The 14,261-nt window shown below is 66.9% G+C and overlaps 2 protein-coding genes across 2 annotated transcripts in view; both read left to right on the top strand.

The window, feature by feature from the left end:
* The first annotated feature begins 2,188 nt into the window (after positions 1–2,188).
* Positions 2,189–11,349, top strand: HNRNPUL2 (heterogeneous nuclear ribonucleoprotein U like 2). Its single transcript, XM_082334403.1, is given in 19 exon segments — positions 2,189–3,162; positions 4,767–4,896; positions 4,974–5,050; positions 5,214–5,353; positions 6,291–6,381; positions 6,494–6,606; positions 7,727–7,936; positions 7,938–7,973; positions 7,975–7,995; positions 8,078–8,144; positions 8,147–8,199; positions 8,697–8,825; positions 8,918–8,959; positions 8,965–9,085; positions 9,227–9,427; positions 9,684–9,760; positions 10,657–10,756; positions 10,759–10,763; positions 10,863–11,349. Coding segments are annotated over 19 exon segments (2,328 nt in total). The 5' UTR covers positions 2,189–2,516; the 3' UTR covers positions 10,932–11,349.
* SART1 (spliceosome associated factor 1, recruiter of U4/U6.U5 tri-snRNP) overlaps positions 10,994–14,261 on the top strand; it is a gene marked incomplete at its 5' end in the record, with an annotated part of 10,817 nt that continues 7,549 nt past the window's right edge. Inside the window, one exon of the mRNA XM_082334418.1 lies at positions 10,994–11,009. Coding sequence (XP_082190544.1) covers positions 10,994–11,009 — 16 coding nt within the window. The remainder of the gene's footprint in view (positions 11,010–14,261) is intronic.

Genomic DNA, 14,261 nt, shown 5'->3' on the forward strand with positions numbered 1-14,261 from the left:
GCACCCAGGAAGAGCCGCAGCGGAGCGCTCCCGTCCCTCACCCGTTCGCCGCCGCGGCACCGACAAAATGGCCGCCGCGCCCCCGCCCGCGCGCTTAATAGGCCGCGGGGGATGCTGGGAGGGGGCGTGGCCGGGGAAAGGCGGAACGGCGCGCGGCGCGGGGCGCGCTCGGCGCCGCGCGGGCTTTGGCGGGAAAATGGCGCCGTGAGGCGATGGGGGGGGGGGGGGGGCGGGGCGGCGACCCCGGGTGGCGACCCGGGGTGGCTTCGTGGCGACCTGGGGGGTTTGGGGCGACCCCGAGGGGTTCGGGGGCGGCCCCCGGGGGGGGGTTGAGCCCCCCCGCGGGCGCGGGGGGGGCAGCGCCTCGCCGCCCGCCGCCTCTCCCGGGCGGAGCCGCCGTTCGGCAGCGCCGCCCCGGTGGGGGCCTGGCCTCCCCAGGCGGCCCGGGGGCCGCGCAGAAGCGGCTCGGGAGGCGGCTCCCGCGGCCTCCCCCCGCCGCGGCCCCCCCGCCCCTTCGCGTCTGCTCTCGCTTCGGTCCGGGCGCGGGAGGCGCCGGCGGCGTTGAACGATGGCGGCCCTGAACCGGTCCGCGGCGCTGCCGAGGGGGCGGAGCGGGGAGGGCCCGGGCGGAGCCGATGCAAATCCCCGGCTCCGAGTGGCCGCCGGGAGCCGCCGCTGCCGCGGTCTCCGGGGGCGGCGGGACCGGTTCCCCCCCCTGCCCCGAGCCGGGGGCCGTGCGGGGGCGCGGGGGAGCGGAGCGGAGCGGCCGGGCGGCGGGGGGGAGCCGCCGTGACAGCGGGGCCGGTGGGGCCCGACGAGGCCCGGCGGCGGCGGGGGCTCGGCATCGCTTCTCGGCCTTTTGGCTAAGATCAAGTGTAGTATCTGTTCTTATCAGTTTAATATCTGATACGTCCTCGATGAGAGGACTTTATATTAAACGGATTTTTGGGCCTGGGAGTTGGACCCGGAGCTTGCTCCCTCCGCTCCCGCGCATCGTCCCGGTATTGCAGTGCCTCCGGGAACGGTGCACACCCCACCGGGGTCCCTGTCACCGGTTAACGACAGAGCAGAGCAGCGGCGGTCTCTGCTCCCCGATCGCTCCCCGCCGCGGCGGGCGGGTGGGCGGCGGGACCTGCAGTGGGGGCGGCGCTATGCAAATGAGCGCCTTCTAAGGCACGCGAGTTCGGGCTGAGGGGCGGGGTTATGTTAATGATGGTGATGGTGCTAACCGGGGGCGTGGTTATGTTAATGATGGTGTTGGTGCTAACCGGGGGCGTGGCTATGCTAATGAAGGTGTTTATGCTAACGGGGGCGTGGCTATGCTAATGAAGGTGTTTATGCTAGCCGGGGCGGGGCTATGCTAATGGCGGTGTTTATGCCAGCCGGGGGCGGGGCTATGCTAATGAAGGTGTTTATGCTAGCCGGGGGCGGGGCTATGCTAATGGCGGGGCGCCCGCCCAGGCGGCTGCTTCCCTCAACCTGCTCTGACCTCAAACCGGCGGCCGCGCGGGGCTCGGGCTGGGCGCATTCGGGGCCCTTTCGTGCTAAAATCTCCACCTTGAAAATTTAAAAAACCTCATTAGAATAAAAACGCGTCTGTGAGGGAAGAGCCGGGGTGCGGGGGAGGGGGATTCCCCTATTTCCCTGTCACCACCTCAGCGCCTGGCTCTGCCCGCGCCCCCGCCGCCCACTCCAAATTTTAAAACGAAAATAAACCCCCAAACATTTGTATTTTTAAACGTTTCTCCCGCTCGCTTTTCACCGGCGCCCGCGCAGCGGCCGTTCCCCCCCCACGCCCCCCCCCCCGCGCCGCTCAGGCACCGAAACAAAATGGCGGCCGCGACCCGGGCGGCGGGGAAAGCGAAGGCGGAGAGCGCTCCCCCCGCCCAATGGGAAGGCGGCTTTCGCGGTCGCTAGGCAGAATCCGGCCTCTGCGCGCTCTGATAGGGCGGCGCGGGACCAATGAGGAAAAATCGGCGCCGCGCGCGCGGGCGGGGAGCGGACGTGGGCGGCGGGGGGGGGGGGGGGGCGCGCGGTGGCAGCGCGCGTGCGCGGCCCTGGCGCGCGCGGCGGCCAGAGCGCGTGCGCGGCCCCGCCCGGCGCAGGCGCCCGGGCTGGGGCGCGTGCGCGGTGCGGCGGAAGGGCGGGGCCGAGGGGCGGCGGCGCGTGCGCAGCGGCGGCCGGGGGCGTCGTGAGGCGGCGGCGGCGGCGAAGGCGGCGAAGGCGGCGGCGAAGGCAGCGGGGCGGGCGGGCAGGGCCGGCAGCGGGAGGGCAGGGCCCGCCGTGCTCCCCCTCCTCCTCCTCCCTCTCCTCTCCGGCCTCCGCGCTCTCCGGCCGCGGCCCTGCCCGTAGGCCCCGCCTCCCCCCCCCCCCCCCACCCCGGGGCCTAGGCCCGGCCCGACGCCGCCGCCGCTCCTCGGCCTCGGCGCCGCCGCCTCTCCCGCTCCCTCGCTTCCGCTTCCCCTCCCTCCCTCCCCCCCCCCTTTCCCCTCTCCCCAGCCCGCCCCGCCGCCGCCATGGACGTGAAGCGGCTGAAGGTGACCGAGCTCCGGGCCGAGCTGGGCCGCCGCGGCCTGGATTCCCGCGGCCTGAAGGTGGAGCTGGCGCAGCGGCTGCAGGAGGCCCTGGACGCCGAGATGCTGGCGGCCGGGCCCGAGGAGGGAGGCCCCGCCGGGCCCGGGGCCTGTAGCGGGGAAGCGGGGCCCGCCGGCGGCCCCGCCGCGCATCGCCACGGCGCCGGAGGCGAGGAGGAGGAGGAAGAGGAGGAGGAGGAGGAGGAAGAGGAGGAGGAGGAGGAGGAAGAAGACGAGGAAGCGCTGCTGGCCGATGAGGAGGAGGTGGCCGCCGCCACGGCGGGGGTAACGGCGGCGGCGGCGGCCCCCGAGGAGGAGGAGGAGGCGGCCCAGCCCGGCCCCCCGGAGGAGGAAGAGGAGGAGGAGGAGGCGGCGGTGGCGGAGGAGGCAGCGGCGGAGGAGCAGCAGCAGCAGCCGCCGCCGCCGCCGCAGCAGCCGCCCCAGCAGGAGCAGCCGGTGGCGGAACCGGAGCCGGAGGCCGAAGCCGAAAGCGGCGGCGGCGTGAACGGAGCCGAGAGGCCGCAGGAGGAAGGGCCCAGCGGGGACGAAGCCGCCGCCGCCGAGGCCAAGGAGGAAGGCGCCCAGGCCGGTGAGCACCGGGAGGGAGGGGAACCCCCCGGGAACGGAGCCCCCCCGCCCGCGGAGCTGCCCGACGCCGCCTCCCGGCACCTCCCGCCCCCCAGCACCCCCCGGAGCCCCGCACCCGTCTCCCCCGAAAACCCCTCGCTCGCCTCCCGCCCCCCACCCCACCGACCTCCCGCCTGCACCCCCAAAATTCAGGTTATTTCCACTCCCCGAGCTCTTTCCCCCCTCTCCGCCGCGCCCAGGGCTCCCCGGAGCCCCCTCGCCCCGGTTTTGGGGGGCGCCCGGCGCAGGGACGTCGCCCTCCGCTCTTCCCCCCCAAAATCGAGGGGTTTTATTCTGCCTCGGCGTCCCCGCCGTAAAATCGAGCGCTGAGTCAAAACCAAGTTCCCCGGCGCCGGTTTCGGGGGGGGGGAATAGGAAACGCTTTCGTCTTCCGCGATGCGTCGCGACGGGGGGAACAGCCCGAGGTTTTGAGCAGGGCGCCCGTGACGAGCGGCGGGGGAGAGCTCAGCCCGGAGCTCGCCGGAGCCGCGCGTCGGGGCGCCTTCATTCGTTCTCCTTGCTTCCCCTCGGCGCCGGGCCGAAGCCGGGGAGCGGCGGAGGCGAGCGGGAAACGAAAGCGTTCGCTTGGAGAGCGCGGCGCCGGCCGGCCGCTCCGAGCGGCTCGCTGGCGGTTCGGATTCCTGCTTTTTTGGGGGGGGAAACCTGCTTTTTTGGGGGGGGAAACCTGCTTTTTTGGGGGGGAAACCTGCTTTTTTGGAGGGATTTCTGGTGGCAGGGGAGCTACGGAGGCGAGATTGCGCCGGGGCGGCCGGGAGAGCGTCGCCGGGATAACCCCAAATTATGATTATTTTTATTTTTAATTATTAAGGGGGGAAGTTTCTCCCTTTGCAGAGGCCGGAAAAGGGCGGAAGCGCCGCTTCGACGCGCGTGTTTACCGATTTGGGCGAGGTTTTTCTCCTTTGTGGGTCCAACCCCGCAGGAGCGGAGAGGTTTTGCGGTTCCCGCGGGGGAGAAGCCCGGGCTCTCGCCGTCGGGCGCCTGATCGCTCCTCCGCCCTCGTAGCGGTTTTCCTCCCGCTGTTATTAATTAACCGGCGGACGTTGACCCCCAGTTTTGCCCGGGTTGATGAAAATCCCGACGTAATTTTTGGTTTTGGGGTTTTGTTTTTGGTTTTGAGCGTAGTCGCGGTTTCCGGGCTGCGCCGGCGGCGGGGGCTGCTCCCTCCGCCGCGTTAAAACCGGCTTTAAAACCCGTTTCCCAGCGGCTTTGGGATTCGCCCGCTCCCGAGGAGCGCGTGTTTACGCGGCGTCACGCGGCGCCGCCGACACGTGGAGGCGCGGAGGGGGAGGATGACGAGGAGCGCTCGTTTGAGCGGCTCCGCGCGGACAGGAGAGGCCGAAGGCGCCGGGGGCCCTCGCAAACTCCCGATTTTCACCCACGACCGCGTTTCAGCCCCTTTTTAAAGCCAAATCATCGGGGTTTCACCGCGGGCGTTTGCGGCCGCCCCGCGCGCCCGGAAGGCGAAAAACCCCAAACTTCGGTCTGGAATTTGTGTCCCTTTTCCCACGTTTTAGCCCAAACGCGATGCTTTTTTCTCTCCCCCAGCGGACGAGGACGACAAATCCAAACCGGCCGGCTCCGACGGGGAGCGGCGAGGCGTCAAGCGGCAGCGCGACGAAAAGGATGAGCACGGCCGCGCTTACTACGAGTTCCGCGAGGAGGCTTACAACAGCCGGTGAGCCGGGAGCGGGACCCCGCCGCCGCACGCCCGCTCCCGCCGCCCCGCGCTCGACGCTTTCCCTCCTCCCGCAGATCCAAGTCGCCGCCGCCGCCGGAGGAAGAACCCCGCGAAGGCGAAGACGACGAAACCCTCGTCATCCTCGACACCTGTACGCGGTAGCGAATCGCCGCCGGCGTTTGGGGCGATTTGAGGCGAATTCGGGGACGGGCGACGTTTTCTTAAACCTCGCCGCGGCGCTAAAGCCGGCCCGGGAACTCGCCCCGGCTTCCCGCGCGCCGGCGGGGCGCCGACGGCTGCTCTCCCCCCGCCAGACACGTCCGACCTCCACTTCAAAGCCAGCAAAGATCGCTACGGGGGCCAACCGCTCTTCTTCGAGAAGTTCCCCTCGCTCTGGTCCGGAGCCCGCGGCACGCACGGCGTCACCAAGGGGAAAATCTGCTTCGAGGCCAAGGTGGGGACGGGCGGCGGGGGCCTCCCGCCCAGCCCCCCGCGTTCTGGGGAGCGGGACGGCGGGGAGGGGGGAAACGGCTGCCGGAGGGCGCGGGGAGCGCGGGGCCGCTTCGGCAGAGCCGGGCGCCGCGGGGGAGGGGAGGGCGCAGGGGAGGGGAGGGCGCCGCGGGGGGGAGCCCCTGCTTCAGATCGGGGGGCGCAAAGCGCGCGGGGGCCTTTTCCCGCCAATTTGGGGCTTTTCCTCGGGGTCAAACCCCTCGTTTCTGCGCAATGGGCACAAACAGCCCCGCTCCAGCTGGATTTGCCCCCGCCGCACCCCCGTTTGCCCCCGCCGCACCCCGATTTCCCCTCCTGCACCCTGATTTGCCCCCCACCCCGCACCCTGATTTGCCCCGCCATCCTGATTTGCCCCCCACCCCGCACCCCGATTTGCCCCCACCGCCCCTCAATTTGCCCCATCCCAATTTCCCTCCCCGCACCCCAATTTGCCCCCCTCCCCGCACCCCAATTTGCCTCCGCTGCACCCCAATTTCCCCCACACACCCTGATTTGCCCCTGCTGCACCCCGATTTCCCTCCCCACACCCCCATTTGCCCCCGCCACACCCCCAATTTCCCCCCATGCCCCGATTTGCCCCCGCCGCACCCCGATTTGCCCCCCATGCCCCGATTTCCCCCCCCACCCCCCGATTTGCCCCGCCGCACCCCAATTTCCCTCCCCACCCCCCGATTTGCCCCCGCCGCACCCCGATTTCCCCCCCATGCCCCGATTTGCCCCCGCCGCACCCCGATTTGCCCCCCGTGCCCCGATTTCCCCCCCCACCCCCCGATTTGCCCCTGCCGCACCCCGATTTCCCTCCCCACGCCCCGATTTGCCCCGCCGCACCCCGATTTGCCCCCCTCCCCCGCCCCCCCTGACGCCCCTCTCCGACCCCGCAGGTGACGCAGTACCTCCCGGTGAAGGAGGGCAGCGCCGAGGTTCCCCTCTTCCGCGTCGGCTGGTCCGTGGATTTCTCCGGCTCGCAGCTAGGTAACGCCGCGCCCCGAAAACGCGTCGTCCCCCCCCGCCGCGTCACCGCGTCACGCGCGGCGTCACGGCGTCACGCGCGGCGTCGCGGCTGACGCGGGCTGGCGGGCGCCAGGGGAGGACGAGTTCTCTTACGGCTACGACGGGCGAGGGCTGAAGGTGGCGAACGGGCGCTTCGAGGAGTTTGGGCCCAGCTTCGGGGAGAACGACGTCATCGGCTGCTTTGCGGTAAGAGGAGGGGGGCGATGACGTCAGCGGCTGCGTCGCGGTAAGAGGGGGGGGCGCGATGATGTCAGCGGCTGCTTTGGCGTGGTGGGGAAATTGGGGGGGGAGGGGATGGGGGAAGGGGGAAGGGAGAGGGGAAAAGGGGGGGAAGGCAAAGCGGAAAAGGGAAAAGGGGGGAAGTGGATGGGAAAGGGGACGGGAAAAGGGGGGGAAGGGGACGAGAAAGAGGACGGGAAAGGGGGAAGGGAAAGGGGGAAGGGGATGGAAAAGCGGGGGGAAGGAGACGGGAACAGGGAAAAGGGGAAAGGAAGTGGAAAGGAGAGGGGAAAAGGGGAAGGGGATGGGAACAGGGAAAAGGGAAAGGGAAGGGAGGAAAGGGGGAAGGGAACGGGGGGGAAGGAGGAAAGGGGATGGGAAAGGGGAAGGGAATAGGGAAGGCGATGGGAACAGGGAGAAGACAAAGGCAATGGAAGGGGGAAAGAGAAGGGGAAAAGGGGATGGGAAAAGGGGAAGGGAATGGGGGGAACGGGATGGGAATGGAAGGAGAAGGGGAAAAGGGGGAAGGGAATGGGGGAACGGGATGGGAATGAGGGGAAGAAGGAAAGGGGACAGGAAGAGGGAAAAGGGAATGGGAACGGGGGGGAGAAAGGGAAAGGGGATGGGAATTGGGGGGGAAGGGGAAGGGAACGGGGAAAAGGGGAAGAGAACAGGAAGGGGGAAAAAGGGGATGAGAATTGGGGGGGAAGGGGAAGGGAACGGGGAAAAGGGGAAGAGAACAGGAAGGGGGAAAAGGGGATGAGAATTGGGGGGAAGGGGAAGGGAACGGGGAAAAGGGGATGGGAATTGGGGGGGAAGGGGAAGGGAACGGGGAAAAGGGGATGGGAATTGGGGGGGAAGGGGAAGGGAACGGGGAAAAGGGGATGGGAATTGGGGGGGAAGGGGATGGGAATTGGGGGGGAAGGGGAAGGGAATGGGGAAACGGGGATGGGAATGGGGGGGAAGGGGATGGGAATGGGGAAGGGAAGGGAACAGGAAGGGGGAAAAGGGGATGGGATATGGGGGGGGAAGGGCGGGGGAAGGCGCGCCGGAGTCCTCCCCGACACGGGCGTCGTTTGCGGCGCAGAACTTCGAGGGCGAGGAGCTGGTGGAGCTCTCCTTCTCCAAGAACGGGGAGGGGGTGGGGACGGCGTTCCAGATCGGGAAGGAATCCCTCGCCGCCCGCGCCCTCCTGCCCCACGTCCTCTGCAAGAACTGCGTGGTGGAGCTCAACTTCGGGCAGAAGGAGGAGCCCTTCTTCCCCGCGCCCGAGGGCTACGTCTTCATCCACGCCGTCCCCCGCCGAGGACCGAGTCCGCACCCCGCTCCCCCCAAAAAACCACAGAGGAGTGCGAGGTGAGGCCCCGGTCCCGCCGATCCCGCCGCGGGAATCCCGCGGCCGCGCCGGCCCCCCTCACCCCGCCTTCTCCCCCCTCAGGTGCTGCTGATGGTCGGGCTGCCGGGCTCGGGCAAGACCCAGTGGGCGCAAAGCCACAGCCAGGAGAACCGGAGAAACGATACAACATCCTGGGAACAGAAAGCGTCCTGCACCAGATGAGGGTGAGCGCCGGCGGGGCTCGAAACCGCCGCCCGATGGGGGCGCCGGGGGGGGATTTGGGGGCCACTGGGGGGATTTGGGGGGCACCGGAGGGGATTTGGGGGCCGTTGAGGGGATTTGGGGGGTGCTGGAGGGGGTTTGGGGGGTGCTGGAGGGGGTTTGGGGGGCACCGGAGGGGGTGTTTGGGGGGCGCGGGGGGGATTTGGGGGCCGCCGGAGGGGATTTGGGGGGTGCCAGGGGCGATTTGGGGGGCACCAGAGGGGGATTTGGGGGGGTTTCCCCTCAGGCTGTGCCCTGGGCGCCGGTGAGGGTGGCCAAGCTCCGCCGGACGCACGATTAACGGCGGGGAAGGCGGCGTGGGGATCCCGGAGCTGAGAGCGCGAGCCCCGCGGCACCGGCAGAGCCCCCGCGGCACCGGCAGAGCCCCGCGGCGCCGGCAGAGCCCCGCGGCGCCGGCAGGGCCCCTCCCCGCTCACTCCCCGCCTCCCCTTCCCGCCAGACGAAGGGCCCGGAGGTGGAAGAACTGGACGCCAAGAGCCGAGACCAGTTAATCCAGCAAGCAGCTCAGTGCCTTAGCAAGCTGGTTCAGATCGCCCCCAGAGCCAAAAGGAACTTCATTCTCGACCAGGTAACCCCCGGCCCCCCAAAACCGCGCCCAGGCCGCGCCCGGCGCCGTTAACGCTCGTTGCTTTTCTCCTTTATTTTCCCCCCCTTTCCCAGTGCAACGTCTACAACTCGGGGCAGCGACGGAAGCTCCTGGCCTTCAAGGCTTCTGCCGGAAGGTGGTGGTCATCGTTCCCACCGAGGAGGACTGGAAGAAGAGGCTGGAGCTGCGGAAGGAGGCGGAAGGGGAGGACGTCCCCGAGTCGGTGATGCTGGAAATGAAAGGTGGGATCAAGCGGGATCGCCGGAAACCCGCTCACGGCCGGGAGAACGCCCGGGCGAGGGGGAATTTGCGTCGGTTTGGGGGGGGAAATGGCGGAAGGCGGCGGTTTCACCGAGGGGTTTTGGGTTTAATTTGCGCCGTAGCTAATTACTCACTGCCGGAGAAGAACGATTACCTGGACGAGGTCGTCTACGGGGAGCTGGGCAAGGAGGAGGCGCAGCCGCTGGTCACCAAGTACAAGGAGGAGGCCAGGAAACTGCTCCCCCCCTCCGAGAAGCGAGCGAACCGCCGCAATAACCGCAACAAGCGGAACCGCCAGAACCGCAACCGCGGCCAGGGCTACGGTGAGGCCGGCGGGCGGGCGCGCGCGCCCCCCGCGCCGCTCCCCGGGCTCCGCGCCTCCTCGTCCCCGCGCCGCCGCCTCGCGGCCCGGCCCACCCGGATTCCGGCTTTGCTCGCCGGAGCGGGGCGGGAGGCGGGGATGCGGGGGGACGGGAGGGAGCCGGGCCCCGCTCCCCGGGATTTGAACTCTTCCGCCGGGATTTTCCGAGCGGCGCCTGACCCCACCCCTCCCCCCCCGCCTTTCTTTTCCCTTTCCAGTCGGTGGCCAGCGCCGAGGCTACGACAATCGCGTCTACGGCCAGCAGCAGTACTGGGGACAGCCTGGAAACCGAGGGGTGAGCCCGCTTTGGCCCGTTCGAGCCCCCTTGGAGCCCAATTTCAGCCCAGTCGTAGCCCAATGTTAACCCAGTCGTAGCCCAGTCGTAGCCCAATGTTAGCCCAGTCGTAGCCCAATGTTAGCCCAGTCGTAGCCCAATGTTAGCCCAGTCGTAGCCCAATGTTAGCCCAGTCGTAGCCCAATGTTAGCCCAGTCGTAGCCCAATGTTAGCCCAGTCGTAGCCCAATGTTAGCCCAGTCGTAGCCCAATGTTAGCCCAGTCGTAGCCCAATGTTAGCCCAGTCATAGCCCAGTCGTGGCCCAATTTCAGCCCAGTCGTAGCCCAATGCTAACCCAGTCATAGCCCAGTTGTGGCCCAGTCGTAGCCCAATTTCACCACAGGTGTGGCCCAGTCGTAGCCGCATTTCACCCCAGTCGTGGCCCAATTTCACCACAGTCGTGGCCCAGTCGTGGCCCAGTCGTGGCCCAATTTCACCACAGTTGTGGCCCAGTTGTGGCCCAGTCGTGGCCCAGTCGTAGCCCAGTTTCACCACAGTCGTGGCCCAGTTGTGGCCCAGTCGTGGCCCAGTCGTAGCCCAATTTCACCACAGTCGTGGCCCAGTCGTGGCCCAGTCATAGCCCAATTTCACCACAGTCGTGGCCCAGTTGTGGCCCAGTCGTGGCCCAGTCATAGCCCAATTTCACCCCAGTCGTAGCCCAATTTCACCACAATTTCACTCCCTTCCCGCTCAACCGGGGAAAAAAGCGGGAGCCGGCTCGGCCAGCGCCGCTCCGTAGGGCAGCGCCGCCTCCTCCCAGCTCCGCTCCCGAGGCTGAACTGGGCTGAACTGGGAACGGACGCCGGTACAACTGGGGGGGGGTTGGCGCCCCGCTGAGCCCCTCCCCGCCCCCGCAGGGTTACCGCAACTTCTACGACCGCTACCGAGGGGATTACGACAGATTCTACGGTCGCGACTACGACTACAACAGATACCGGGATTACTACCGGCAGTACAACCGGAGGTAACCGCGTCGCGCCGGAGCGCTCCCTGCTCCCAGTCCGGGGCCTGGGGGGTTCCGCCGCCCCAGTTTAACCAGTAAAAATGTCGTTTTAACTCCCAGTGGCAGAACTACTACCAGGACAGAGACCGATACTACAGGAACTACTACGGCTACCAAGGGTACCGGTGAAATCCCAACCGTCCGCACCCCGAACCCCCGGAGGTGGCCGCCACTTCCCAAAAACACAACCGATGGAAAGAGGGGCTGGTGGGGGAGGGGGGGAGAGAGGAACCGGGGGGGGAGGGGAGGGGAGGGAGGCAAAAAAAAACAACAAAAAAAGACAAAAACGCGGAAAAAAAAAACACACAAAAAAAAAAAAAACAAACAAAAAAAGAAAACTGTAAATTTTTTTTTTAAAGTTTGTTGAAAAAGAATATTGTCTTATTCTATAAAACATTTCAAACCGAGGTAGAGATTTGTAATCCCAAGGGCTGCGCAGAGGGGGGGGAGGAGCGGCGGCTCCGCCGGCGCCCCCGCAGGCAGGAGCGGGCTGGGGGGGCACCCCAAAAATCTTGAAAAAACCCCCCCGGGGAGGGGCCGAGCGCGGCCGGGGGGGGGCAATTGGGGGGGGGGGGAACAGGCAAATATTAATTGTTGACTTTAATCCTTCACTAATTCCCTTTGACCGGCCGGGGCGGCCTGCGCGGCCGGGGGCGGGGCGCGGTTGGTTTTTCGGACCGGGGGGGGGGGCCGGAATCGGCGGGAGCGGGGGTTAATTGGGGGGGGGAAAGCCGGCAAATTCGGCGCTGGGCTCTTTGGAAAAGCTTTGCCGGCGCCGAAAATTGCCCCAAATACCCCCCCCTCCCCCCCCCCCTTGCTTCCCCCCCCTCCCCCTCGCTGTGAAATATCCCGGGAAAAAGCAAAGGCCCAGACTCTCGGCGGCGGGGTCGGGACCTCGCCTCCCGCTCGGGGCCTTTTAATTCCCGTAACTCGTTCTGGTTTTTTGGCAGAAAGCGGCGCAGGAAAAGGGGGCGCGCCCCCCCCCCCCCCCCCCCCCCCGCCCCCCGTAGCGGGAGAGAAGGAGCCGTTGCTCAGGGTCTGGGGCGCCGCCGTTAGCGCGGGGGGCTCCCCTCCCCCCCCCGAGCCCCCGGGGGCGGGCGGCTGCCGCAGGTGAGCGGGCGGGGGCGGGGGGGGGCGTTAATTCGGAGAAAATTCGCTTTTCCCCCCCTAAATTTCAATTTTTTAGGCTTTTTGTTCATCCCCCCCCCCCGCGGCCCAGCCGGCTCCCCCCCCCCGGCGCCTTGCACTGTTTGAAATTCAAACATTTTTTCTTTTTAATTTTTCCGCTTTTAAATTAGGGTGGATTTGGGTTTTTTGAGATGATTTTTTTCTTTTTTTTTTAAGCTCCGTCTGCACCCTTTTTTTCCACCGAAACGAGCAAAACTAAAAACCCCCCCCGAAGCCGGGGCGGGGGAGGCGGCGGGGGAGGCTGCCGCAGCCCGCAGAACTCGGGGGAAGCGTTCGCATCCTTTTTAAATAAAAGAAAAACGAACAAAAAAAACCAAAATAATTAAAAAAATTCCAAAAAAAAAAAAAATTCCTGTTTTTTTTTTCCTTTTTTTTTGGTTTTTGGGGATAAAGCCGAGCCGCAGCCGCGCCCCCGACCAAGAGCTCCTGGCGCCTTCAGGTGTCTTTTTTTTTTTCCCTTTTTTCAGCGTATTTTGCTTTTTTCCGGTGGTTCGGGGGCCGTCGGTTGGGGTTTTTTTGGGGTTTTTGGGGTTTTTTTGGTGAAATAATTCCCGTTTAAAACCCCGCCACCGCTCCAAGGCGCCGCCCCGCCGGGGGGAGGGGGCGCCCGCCGCCCCCCCCGCCCTCTGTCCTGGTTGTCCGTTGTAGTTCTTGCTGTAGGGGAGCGCGGGGGCGGCCGTGGGTCTCGCCCTTGACCTTGTACCCCCCCCCCGGTTGTTGGCACCTGTAACCCCCTCCCCCCACCCCTCCCCCGCTCCGGCCCTGTAGGCGGTAGTGTCCATTTTTAGAATAAATAACCATTCGCTTGACTCCAGGGGAGGCTCCGCTCTCTGTCTCTGGGGGGGCTGGGGTTGGGGGGGGGGCTTAGGCCTGGCTTAAGGGGCTGGGCTGGGTTGGAGGGCCTGATTTGGGGGTCCCAGGCCTGGTTGGGAGGCTTAGGCCTGGCTTAAGGGGTTGTGCTGGGTTGGAGGGCCTGATTTGGGGGGCTTAGGCCTGGCTTAAAGGGTTGTGCTGGGTTGGAGGGCCTGATTTGGGGGCCTTAGGCCTAGTTTAAGGGGCTGGGCTGGGTTGGGGGCCTGGCTCTGGGCCTGATTTGGGGGTCCCAGGCCTGGTTGGAGGGGCTTAGGCCTGGCTTAAGGGGCTGGGCTGGGTTGGGGGGCCTGATTTGGGGGTCCCAGGCCTGACTGGGGGGCTTAGGCCTGGCTTAAGGGGTTGTGCTGGGTTGGAGGGCCTGATTTGGGGGGCTTAGGCCTGGCTTAAAGGGTTGTGCTGGGTTGGAGGGCCTGATTTGGGGGCCTTAGGCCTAGTTTAAGGGGCTGGGCTGGGTTGGGGGGCCTGATTTGGGGGTCCCAGGCCTGGTTGGGGGGCTTAGGCCTGGCTTAAGGGGCTGGGCTGGGTTGGGGGCCTGGCTCTGGGCCTGATTTGGGGGTCCCAGGCCTGGTTGGAGGGGCTTAGGCCTGGCTTAAGGGGCTGGGCTGGGTTGGGGGGCCTGATTTGGGGGTCCCAGGCCTGACTGGGGGGCTTAGGCCTGTTAGGCCTGGCTTAAGGGTTGTGCTGGGTTGGAGGGCCTGATTTGGGGGGCTTAGGCCTGGCTTAAAGGGTTGTGCTGGGTTGGAGAGCCTGATTTGGGGGCCTTAGGCCTAGTTTAAGGGGCTGGGCTGGGTTGGGGGGCCTGATTTGGGGGTCCCAGGCCTGGTTAGGGGCTTAGGCCTGGCTTAAGGGGTTGTGCTGGGTTGGAGGGCCTGATTTGGGGGGCTTAGGCCTAGTTTAAGGGGCTGGGCTGGGTTGGGGGGCCTGATTTGGGGGTCCCAGGCCTGGTTGGGGGGCTTAGGCCTGGCTTAAGGGGCTGGGCTGGGTTGGAGGGCCTGATTTGGGGGCTTAGGCCTAGTTTAAGGGCTGGGCTGGGTTGGGGGGCCTGATTTGGGGGTCCCAGGCCTGGTTGGGGGCTTAGGCCTGGCTTAAGGGGCTGGGCTGGGTTGGGGGCCTGGCTCTGGGCCTGATTTGGGGGGTCCCAGGCCTGGTTGGAGGGGCTTAGGCCTGGCTTAAGGGGCTGGGCTGGGTTGGAGGGCCTGATTTGGGGGTCCTAGGCCTGACTGGGGGGCTTAGGCCTGGCTTAAGGGGTTGTGCTGGGTTGGAGGGCCTGATTTGGGGGCCTTAGGCCTAGTTTAAGGGGCTGGGCTGGGTTGGGGGGCATGGCTCTGGGCCTGTTTTGGGGATCCCAGGCCTGGTTGGGGGGCTTAGGCCTGGCTTAAGGGGCTGGGCTGGGTTGGG

Source organism: Platalea leucorodia (assembly GCF_965183815.1).
Source record: "Platalea leucorodia genome assembly, chromosome: 34".
NCBI classification, from domain to species: Eukaryota; Metazoa; Chordata; class Aves; order Pelecaniformes; family Threskiornithidae; genus Platalea; species Platalea leucorodia.